Source organism: Camellia sinensis, chromosome 10 (assembly GCF_055761805.1).
Source record: "Camellia sinensis isolate YWXY chromosome 10, ASM5576180v1, whole genome shotgun sequence".
Classification (NCBI taxonomy): Eukaryota; Viridiplantae; Streptophyta; class Magnoliopsida; order Ericales; family Theaceae; genus Camellia; species Camellia sinensis.
Window position 1 is genome coordinate 47,004,188 of NC_138970.1, and position 11,653 is coordinate 47,015,840.

The window sequence follows — 11,653 nt, forward strand, 5'->3', positions numbered from 1 at the left end:
TTTATCACAACTGGAGGTGTCCAATTGTGATTTTTTCACGTAAAATCGTTGTGTCCTTTTGTCTTGATTGTTTGATTGGGATTGTTGTTTACTGCTTAAAATTGATACATAATCACAAATCAACATCTAGGGAATTTCTAGATTTTTCAATTAGTATCAAAGCCGGTCACTCTTTTGTTGTTTAAAACTTTTGAGCGAGATCTTGTTTGATTTGTGATAATGGCTTCAATTCGTGAGGGAAATTCTATGGTTCGATCACCCCTACTTGATGGATCCAATTATTCGTTTTGGAAAGCTCAGATGAGATCGTTTTTAAAATCTATTGATGAAAAAATTTGGCAATCTGTCATGTATGGGTGGACTGAATCGACAATTACCGTTGATGGAGTAACTTTCCCCAAACCAATCGATAAGTGGGACACAATTGATTACCAAAATAGTAGCTGGAATAGTAAAGCTATCAATTCTCTCTTTTGCGCTGTCACACCTGAAGAGTTTAGTCGAATTTGCAATTGTGAAGTTGCAAAAGAGGCTTGGGATATTTTACAAACTATTCATGAGGGCACTCCTTCGGTTAAACGCTTAAAACTTCAAAGGCTCACGTCTAGTTTCGAAAACCTTTCAATGAAAGATAGTGAGACCTTTGATGAATTTTATGCGAAGTTGAGTGACATTGTAAATTCCAGCTTCAATTTAGATGAAAAAATACCGGAATCCAAGATTATAGGAAAAATTTTGAGGTCCTTGCCCGATCGGTTCCAACCAAATGTTACGGCTATTGTGGAGGCTCAAGATGTTGACAATCTCAAGCTGGATCACTTGGTTGGAAATCTCCAAACTTATGAGGCACATAGGAATTTCAAAAAGAAACAAAAAGATTCTATTGCTTTTAATAGTGCTTATAGAGTTGGAAAGGATTCTAATGAGGATTGTGAGATAGATTCCAAGATTACAGATGCTTTCGTTAAACAATTTAAAAAATCTTTTTTGAAAAAGAATCATAATCTTTTGGAATCTACTCATACTCATAAATTTAAAGGCAAAGATAAACTCAAAATTAATTCTATAGCCAAGAAGAAGAAAGGAAAGATACAAGGGAACTCTGAAAGAGTCCAATGCTATGAATGCCAAGGATTTGGCTACTTTGCTTCAGAATGCCCCACTCGTTTGAAGAGGAAGAAAGCCTTCGCTATCACTTGGGATGATGAATCAGAATCTGATGAAGATAAAAGTGACAATGAAGATCAAGGCGAAGAGGGACATAAACAATTCCTTACTTTTATGGCGGCCTCCGAAATTGAAGGACGAACAGAGTATTCGAAGAGACCGGTTGATAATGCCACTGATGATAAATCCTCAGGGAGTGATGGTGAAGAGCTTGAGCAAGCTTATGAAAAATTGTATAAGGAATCTCTTAACTTATCCAAATTGAATGACAAACTCACTATGAAACTCAAAGCCTGTAAAAGTGAGAATGTCAAACAAAAGGAGGAGATTTTCGAGGCTAGGATTGATGCCATCAAGATAGTTAATGATCAACAAGCTCTTTGTGCAAAACTCTTGACTTGTAAGACAGAGAAGAATGAGCTACAACAAATCTATGCCGTGTATGAAGAAAAGATTGAATCTCTCGAGATGTCTCAAGTTGCTTTGAAAGAACTAATGATCAAGAAAGAGGAAGAACTCAAGGTTGCAATGGCTACCATTGGTCTTTGGAATAAAGGATCAAAGACTTTGGACAATATCATTGGGTCTCAACAAATTTATTCTAACAAGAGTGGCATTGGCTTTGGTGGTAAGAAAGAGCAAAAACAGAGTGCTTCCATATCTCATGATACAAGAACTCAAGGGCAGGGGGAGCACAAGATTCAACAAGAGAAAAGACTTCTCAATCTTCTTAGAGTTGGTAAGACCAAAGAAAAGAAGGTACATCCTATACACCTTGTTTTTATTTGTCATCATTGTGGTAAGTACGGTCATATTCGCCCTTATTGTTTTGAGTTGCATGGGAGAGTGTCTCATAGAGATAGAAGAAATTCCAACATCTCGTGGGGGTAGGAGACACTTCATTGGTAGTAATGAGGTTAAAGGTCATATTAGACCTCGTTATTTTGATCAACTTGAGACCAAACATGGAGCGAGTTTGTATTTGCCAAGACCTAGAAATAGGAAGTTGGAAACCAAGTCGAGACGGGTTCCCATTGAAAGCAAAGGGAACCACAACGTCAAGACACCACCCAAGAACCGCAATGCTCACAACTTTGTTTATAGTAAAGCGATTTGGGTGAGAAAACTTGACTTGTGTTAATTTGTTTATTTGTTTTAGTTTTTGGGTTTCTGTGTATTTTTTTTTAATGAGAAAAAAAAAATGTGTTCTTGTTCGTTTTCTGACATGTTTTGTTTAAAAAAAAATGTGTACATGTTCGTTTTTTTGTCTTGCTTTGGTTAAGAAAAAAATGAAAGAAAAAAATCGAAAAAGATGGTAAAGGAAAGTTGAGTACTTCCAACAACTATTTTAACGCAAGACTAGAGTTACATTAAGAAGTTAATGATAAGTAATAATATCAAGTTGGGTGGATGGCAACCAGTGGTCTATGGGAGAGGAATGCCTGCTGGTAAAGGAAAGTTGGCTAATACAAGGGGAAATAAGACCTACACTGTGTTCGTTGATAATATTCCATGGTCTATGAGCCCGAAGGATCTGCATTCCCTGTTTGGGAAATTTGGAGTTGTTAGAGATGTGTTTATTCCGAATAAGACTAGGAAAGCAACTAAATCAAGGTTTGGTTTTGTCAGGTATGGTTGTAGTATTGCTGCCTCAGTGGCCATTCAAAAGGCCAATGGGTTGTGGTGCGATGACAACGCCCTTAAGGTGAAGACAGCGGAGTTTGAAAGAAGGGCACCAGCAGAAGTTAGAGGAACAGAAGGATCAAGACGGATAAAGAATTTACTCGCTCGAACAGCTGCAACTACGTATACAAGGCGCTCAGAATTGGTAGATATTGGTGTAAAGTCTTATGCTGATGCAGTCCAAGGTGGGCAGTGTCGTGAGGTGGTAAAGCATGAGATTATTGCCACAGAAGCGGGGAATGGTTGGCTTTTTGACAGTCTTATTGTGAAGTTGAGAAGTCATCATGTCCTTTCAGAGTTTCGGATGGCAGTTTTGGCTAAGGGGTCTGGTGAGGTTATAGTACGGAAAGGGGGTGGGGGAAGACAAGCTAATGTATCTTTTTCTTCTCGAGCTCACCTGGAGGAAAATCAATTACTGCTTCAGGATTGTTGGAAGGAATCATGTGAATCAGTAGCAGAATGGAAGAAATGGGATTATATTGAGCAGGAAAGGGAAGTATGGTTATGCTGTTATGGTGTACCTTTTAACCTGTGGAGTGCGGATAATTTTATAAAGATTGGTAGAATCTGGGGGGAGGTTCTTAAGGTAGATGATGAAACAGTGCAATTATCATCATTCTCATGTGGTAGAGTTAAAATAGCCTCTAAATTCATGGAGTCTATCAATTCAAGTATTCTGGTTTTAAGTGGGGATAGGAGATACCCTGTAAGGGTGTGTGAGGAGCAAGCATGGTGTCCAAAGTAGTGCAGGTGGATTGTAAGTGTGCCATACATGATTGTCATAGCTCAAACAAGCTCGAGCAGATGGATGGTGAACATGGAAACAGTGATGAGGAAGATGATGCTGAAGTGGCTGGTGATGAGTCTCATGATGGGGCTGTTGAAGAAGAGGTGGCAGCTGTTCAACGGAATGAGGTGTCACTTAGTGGGGCCAATGTTAGTGAAGGTCAGAAAGTCGTTTCGTATCCATTCATTGTGGTGGAATCGGATAGTAAATGTGGGCGAAACACAAAGGTGGCTGAGTTTCATGAAAATCGTGCAGAGGAAGATGGACTGCTGGAGACGCAGAGTGTCAAGGGCAGCACTGAGGATGACGAGGTAGAAAAGGTTCTTACACCTGGGTATATGAACAGTTTGAGTGGGGATGCTGTTAATTGGCCTGGAATAAATTTAGAGGTTGTATTGGATAAAGCCCCTTTAAGTTTGGTCTTAAGTAAGCCCATTAACAACCAAGTGAATATGGGCTTAAGTAAGCCCAACAATAATTCTGTGGATTTGGTTCAATCCTTTATTAGTTGTTCAGTGGATCAGGCCCATGGCAGAAACCATTCAACGTTAGCTGGGGCTAAATTTGGTGAGCTGTTGTTAAATAAGGGATCAAAATCTAACAGAACTCAATCCCAAATTAGGGCTCTTGGTGATGCTGGTTCGGGGAAAGAAAGAAGGGGAGGGATTGCTCGTCAAAAGCAAAAGGTTGTGTCAAGAGGTGGAGGATCATCATCCATGGCGAATTGGCACAAGGGTCCGGCTTTCCGAGTTGCAGCATCTGTTCTGTCACGGCAGAAATCACTTGGACAGGATTCGGGTAAGAACAATGTCCTCATAGCTAAGGCGATGGAAACAGTCAAAATGGGCAAAGCTCTGGGGATTGATTTTTTAGGCAAGGAAGAAGAGGTGGTGCGAAAAATTGTTGAGCTTGAAGAGGAAGATGCAAGAAAAGCAGCACAGGTGGCTGCTGGTGATTGATCACGAGCATCTACTAGGTGAAGATAAGGTGTTTAAATGTTTGTAATGAAGCTGTTGTCTTGGAATATAAGGGGTATTGGGCAATCTGAGAAGCGACAGAAAATTAGGAATATAGTACAGGAGAGGATGGTTGATGTCCTGTTTTTGCAAGAAACGAAAAAGGTTGGAGTGTCCAAAGAATTAGTTAAGTCTATTTGGCCATTTGATGATTTGGAATATATGTCTGTTGACGCTGATGGGTTCTCTGGTGGTGTTTTATGTGTTTGGAAGGCTAGTGTGTTTTCACTTGCTAAGTGTTGCAGCTCAAGAAATTTCTTAATTCTGTCAGGTACGATCCTTCCTCGTTTCAATTGTGTTTTCGTCAATGTTTATGCTCCAAATGATGTAACCAGAAGGGGTGTTGTCTGGAATGCACTGCGTAATTTAAAGGCTAAGTATGTAGATCCTTGGTGTTTAGGGAGGGATTTTAATGAGGTTAGAAGTATGGGGGAAAGGAAGGGGTGTTTAAGAAGAGACAAAGGGATGAGGGAGTTTAATGAATTTATTGAGGGTGTTGAACTATATGATGTGCCTATGCAGGGTAGACAATTTACATGGAGTAACTCAAGTGTGAGGGGCAACTGGAGTAGAATAGATAGAATTTTACTTTCTTCAGAGTGGCTGGAAAAGTTTAACTTTACATTATGGGGTCTTCCAAGAGGGCTTTCTGATCATTGTCCTCTTCTCCTCATGGAGGATAGCAGGGATTGGGGTCCTAGGCTGTTTCGGTTTGTTAATGCGTGGATTTTGCATCCTCAGTTCTTGTCAGTCATTAAGTTTTCTTGGGTAGAACCAGAAATTAGTGGTTGGGTTGGTTTTGTTATTCAAGAGAAGCTTAAAAATCTTCGTCGGGTGCTAAAGAGTTGGAATCATGAAGTGTTTGGGAATGTGGCACACTTAGTGAAGGCAGCTGAATCTGAGTTACATAATCTTGATTTATTGGCTGAATCTAGGGAGTTATCCAATGCTGAAGTAGATCGAAGAAGGAAGCTCAAAAAAGAAGTTTGGTCTTTGAAAAAGAAACAAGAATGGTTGTGGCTTCAAAAGTCTAGGATGAACTGGAGCCTGTTGGGGGACAGGAATACGAGATATTTCCATATTGTGGCGTCTAGGAGAAAAAGCAGGAACTTGTTAATTCTGTATTTGTGGGTGGGGTGTTGTATGAGGACCCGCAAAGAGTGAAGTCTGAGGTCTTTAATCATTTCAAGCATGTGTTCTCTGAACAATGGAGGTTTAGGCCTAAGCTGGTTGGTCAGTTTAAATCTGTTGGTAGTGATGGTGTTGCTGAAGGTCTTGAAGCAAGATTCACAGAGGAGGAGGTGTGGGCTGCTGTCAAGAGTTGTGATGGGAATAAAGCTCACGGTCCTGACGGTTTTAACCTTCTGTGTTTTCAAAAGTGCTGGAAGGTCCTTAAGACTGATGTGTTGAGGTTTTTCAATGAATTTAATTAGAATGGAAAATTGGCTGGTGGTGTTAATAGCTCCTTCGTCACTCTTATTCCAAAAGTTGAGGGTCTAGTTAGCATCTCGGAGTATAGGCCAATTAGTCTAATTGGCTCTATGTATAAAATTCTTGCTAAAGTCCTTTCTAATAGGTTGAGGCAAGTGATTTCTAGGGTAATTGGGGAGGCTCAATCAGCTTTCCTGGGGGGAAGGAACATTTTGGATGGGGTCTTGATCGCAAATGAAGTAGTTGATTGGTGGAAGAGAAGTGGCCAGTCTGGTTCGATTTTGAAATTAGATTTCGAAAAAGCATATGACTCTGTGAATTGGGATTGCCTTCTATCTATGATGAGTAGGTTTAGATTTGGAGCAAGATGGAGAAAATGGATTCAGGAGTGTGTTTGTACTCCTAAAGTTTCTGTACTAGTTCATGGGTCTCCTACGGCGGAATTTAGCCCTGAAAAAGGCCTCAGGCAGAGAGATCCCTTGTCACCTTTCCTTTTTAACCTGGTTGCAGAGCATTTAAATATGTTGATTAAAAGGGCAGGTGAATCTGGGCTTATCACAGGTGCTGTTATTGGTCAGGAGGGGGCAAGCACAACTGTTTCACATTTATAGTTTGCCAACGATACTATAATTTTTTGCAAGGCCGATGTGGGGGAGGTTATAGCATTAAAACAAATTTTGAGATGTTTTCAATTAGTGTCAGGGCTGACAATAAATTTCTATAAAAGCTATGTATGTGGAATTGGTGTGACTGTGCAGATGGTTAAGGACTGTGCTGGTGTGCTTAATTGTCAAAATCAAAGTCTTCCTCTAGCTTATCTTGGTTTGCCTCTTGGTGCTAGCCCTAGATTGAAAAAACTTGGAAACCAGTAATCGATAAAATCAGGGCCAAATTAGCATCTTGGAAAAGGAAACTTCTCTCTTTTGGGGGTCGTTTAACTCTCATCAGGTCTGTTCTGTCCAGCTGACCTATGTACTACTTATCCATTTTTAAGATGCCCCATTCTGTGATTAAGACAATTGAGAGTTTGAGGGCAGCTTTCTTATGGGGAGGGTCCGAATTAAGAAGGAAGATCCATCTAGTTAAATGGGAGGAGATTACTAAAACAAGGGACCAAGGTGGGTTAGGAATCAGAAGGCTAAAGGATGTGAATGACTGTCTTCTAGCGAAATGGTGGTGGAGATTTGGTATTGAAGATAAATCCTTATGGAAAAAGGTTTTGTGTAGTAGATACCAGTATAATGGTGGGCAATGGTTGCCTTTTCCTAGCTCTGATGAATATTTATCTAAGGTATGGGGCGGGATATTAAGGGTTGGCCAATCAAACCCTCAATTGAAGAGTATCTTTCTTGATAACGTTAAGCTGGTTAGGGGAAATGGGGGTAGGATTCAAGTTTGGTTGGATCATTGGTGTGGGAATCAGTGTCTTATGGAAAAATTCCCTAGGCTATTCAGTTTATCAACAGAAAAAGATATAACTTTAAGTGCATTGGTGGAGAGGAAAAGATTATCAGGGGTCTGGGAATTTAAGTTTCGAAGAGTGTTGTTTGCGTGGGAGACCGAGGAGTTGGAAAGGTTAGTTACCTTAGTTAATCAAGCAGAGTTGGGGGCTGGGGACAATGAAGATTGTTTGAAGTGGCTGGCATGTTCATCAGAACAATTTTCTATATCCTCCCTTTCAGAAGCTTTTGCAGATAGTCCTTCTATTCTGTGGACTGGTCTGTTATGGTATAATTTGGCCCCTCCGAAAGTTCAGTTCCTTGGTTGGTTAGCGTGGAAAGGTAGATTGAAAACAACCATGTTTCTGCAAAAGATTGGCGTACTCAACCAAAGTGCTTCCATTGATTGTGTTCTTTGCAGGAATGATGCTGAAACAGTTAATCATGTTCTTCTTTGGTGCCCTTTTGTTTGGCAAGTATGGTCTACAATGTTAAACTGGTGGGGGATTCAGTGGGCTGTGCCTGGTAATGTTGAAGGGTTGCTTCATTGGTGGATGGGATTTAAGTGGAGAAAGTTTGAAGATAGAATTTGGAAAGTTATTCCTTTGGTTGTCATGTGGTCTACTTGGAAACTCAGAAATGAAGTAGTTTTCTCTGGGAAGCAGCTTTGCATTGCAGAATTCTGTGAGTTGATTTTGGCTAGAGTGGCTTTTTGGGTCAAAGCTCATTCAAAAGGGTGTTCTTATTCAGTCCAGGACATCATTCGGAGATTGTAACAAATCAGGTATGTATCTCTGCCTTAATATCATCGGTGGTGTTGGGTTGCTTCTATTCTCTTGTAGTTGGTGGAAGTTGGGGGTGTTAGGACTAAATTGGTGGTTCTGTTAGTTTGTTGTGTATGGTGTGTGGCTGTTTGTTTTTCTGGGTGGGGTGTAGTTCTGTTGTTTTGTTTGGTTGTCTTCTTGGATGGTATCTCACCATCCTTTGGTGTGCTTTTTTCCTTCTTTGTTGATGTATTCATCTGTATTGTTGAATCTTCATCAATAAAGTTGATTTTTTTTGCTGATCAAAAAAAAAAAAAAAAAAATATCAAGTTGGCAAAAATGAAATATGGAAATCCAACTCATGAAGTCAAGAAGGCATGCTATGAATCAAGGAATATTGTTGAAAGATTGGATAATTACTCGTGCTATTTAGATTTTGATTCCTTTCATTTCACAAATGGAATGGATACTTCTATTTTATTTCTTAGGATTATGGCACTTTATTATATTTAAAAACTAACGATTTATGACTATCATGTCCATATAAGTTTCAAATTTTTCCATAACCATTTTGATTTTAAAATAAAAATTTATTGATGTGAATTATGAAATTGAAAGGCAAAAATGAAAATTTTCACCCATAATAAATAAAGTCACAAAGGAAACTGCCCAGTCACCAAGTGCTATGCGGAATTGACCCCTCATTCATGGAAAATTTATACTATAATGTAAAGAAAAACGTTATTAGGTCTTTAGAGTTCAAACTCTTCTCAAATGCATTTTTTTTTTCATTTTTTTGAATTTAAAAAATATAAAAGATACGTCATGCAACTATTGACCTTTAGTCATTATTTTATTTTATTTTTTTTGGTGTTTTAAAAACCCCTAAAAAATACACCCCCCAAAAAAAAAAAAATACAGAGCAGTTTAGATTCAACTCTTATGTGATGAAGTTCATAATTATAATAAATTTGACCTAGACATTACTTTTCTTAATTTTTTTTCTCTGTCTAAATTTTTAATCCTTAGCATTTCTACTTTTATAAATTTTTAACCTTTTACGAAAAAATGTACAATGTGATAGAGAAATAATATGACTAAAATAATAGATGATATAACTCCAATAAGATAATATATATGTCACTACAAAAAATTTGACTTTTTGCGATCATTTCAATCGTTCCAAAATTGAACTTCTTGGTTTTCTTGTCATTAGAAACGCTTGAAAAGAGAAGTTCAATACATAAATGTAAATTTTAAGTACTTTTTAAAATAAAACAAAACTATAAATTCATAATTTACTCCAAAAAAAATAAATTAATTGTTTAAATTTATTTTACTCATGAACCCTAAAAGTACATTTGGGATAAATTATGAATCGATAAGGGTGGTTCATAGCATTTTTGTTTAAAATATTTTCTTGACCATGTGGTAATTTTATTGTTGAAATTCTAGCTCAATTACTTGGGTTTACCTAGGCTATAAGTACTAAAGCCAGAGCAAAGACAAAACTTTTATTGTTGGAAGGAAAGAATGAATTTAATTGGGTCACAAATGAATATAATTGAGTCACAAATGAATAGGTCCTCGAATTGTATGACTTCAAATGTTTTGGTTGTTGAAAGAGTGATCGTCATTTTCACATTATCAGGTTGTTTAGAATAATTTAAATAAATATATTTTTTTAATTTTTTACAAATATATATATATATATATATATAATAACAAAATAAATGAAAATTATACTATTTTAGTTCACCACAAACCGGCTTTATGATCATTAAATCACATTATAAATCCTACACAACTCTTGCTATGTAAATAAATTTTATTACACACACGGAATCATGCGATCATTATAATATTCTCGCTTTACCAAATTTGTCATCAGTCAACTACATGTAATTTGTCATCAACCAAAATGTATATATATATATATATATTGGTATGAGGAATATAAAAATAAAAATATCAATTTTAAGGTAATGACAAAATCATGATTGTTAGATGAAAATAATTTTTCTTATTTAGGCCTCTTTTGGGAAAAATATAAAAAAGTTAATTTATTAACTTATTAACTTATTTGAGTCATATCGCTTCTCTACTTTTTAAATATTTTTTTTTTGTAATAAATCAAAAAATCAACTTATAAGTCATTTCTTAAAATAACCCTTAAAACAAATGAAAAGAAAAACCTACATGAAGCTGGAGGTGACTTTTCGTCGTTCTCACCTTTAAATTTTGATTAATTACATTGTTATCTTTGTAATTTTAGAAAAAAAAAATTACTTAGGGTCACAAAATTTTAATTTTCTCATTTTTAACATCATTTTCATTTTTTTTTGAAATGTATTTATTTGTCATTATCAATTATTATTTTAGATGAAAAAATAATGCATTTAACTCACATTTTTATTTTACCGATTCTCCCTCAAGAACGAAAATTGAAGATAGTGTCTATAATTTCACTCAATTTCCACTTGGGGCCAATTCACAACAGGAAGTTTAAAGAGTGCAAAGGTGTTCTTTTAACGAACTACAATTTGGCAACACTTTCACCTTTTTTTTTTTTTTTTTTTCTTTTCAATGTAGTTATTTGACACCACTTTCAAATTTTTCAGGCACAAAGTTTGATCATTGTCAAAATTTGACAGGCCATTGATGACCTACAATTTTGATTTTTTTATGTCACATTAACTTTGACAATTTTTTCAAGGGGAAATTACATCTCAATATATGTATAAATTTTTAAAATCAAATCAATAGTAAAGTTTATTAATATTAATAATTAAATTTATAATTTTTTTTCTAATAACCTGCAAATATTTTGTAAAAACTTTACTGATATGTAATTCTCTCTTCTTTTAACACGATTGTCCAACTTGACTTGGTTTTAGGAAAAATTATTGGAAAAGATTATGGTACACATTTCTTAAAGGATGTGTACTATATGCATCTTATAACTAAAAAAAAATTTGCATAACTCTATACTTTTTGAGTCAAAACTAAAATAAAAATAAAAATAAAAAGTCATAACCAAATGTTACATAAAGCGAAACCAAACATATCAAAAAAATGTCCTAACTAAATAAGAAAATGATACAACTAAGGGGGCATATGGTAAGGAATGTGTATTATAGAATTTTCAAAAATTATATTTAGTGCTCTTAAAGTAAATATATTTAGATAATATTTGGTTCATTTTGCATCAAAATATTCATTCATATGTTTAGTTGACTAAAAAAATAATGATAACATGCATTACAAATGAAATGATCATTTACCATTTTAAGAGAATCGTCATTCTATTCCATTTCAAACTAATTCCAATAAACCCAATAGAATATTATTGTTTCAATTTAACTT

The 11,653-nt window shown here is 36.1% G+C and overlaps 1 protein-coding gene across 1 annotated transcript; it reads left to right on the forward strand.

Annotated features, from left to right (window-relative positions):
* Nucleotides 1-2,548: 2,548 nt before the first annotated feature.
* LOC145800358 (uncharacterized) lies at nucleotides 2,549-3,595 on the forward strand. Its single transcript, XM_082890017.1, has one exon. The coding sequence runs from the start codon at nucleotides 2,549-2,551 to the stop codon at nucleotides 3,593-3,595; it is 1,047 nt and encodes a 348-aa protein (XP_082746143.1).
* The last annotated feature ends 8,058 nt before the right edge of the window (nucleotides 3,596-11,653 follow it).

What these genes read in the sequence shown, in the direction of transcription:
- LOC145800358 (XM_082890017.1), top strand. Translation starts at nt 2,549, where the DNA reads ATGATAAGTAATAATATCAAGTTGGGTGGATGGCAACCAGTGGTCTAT.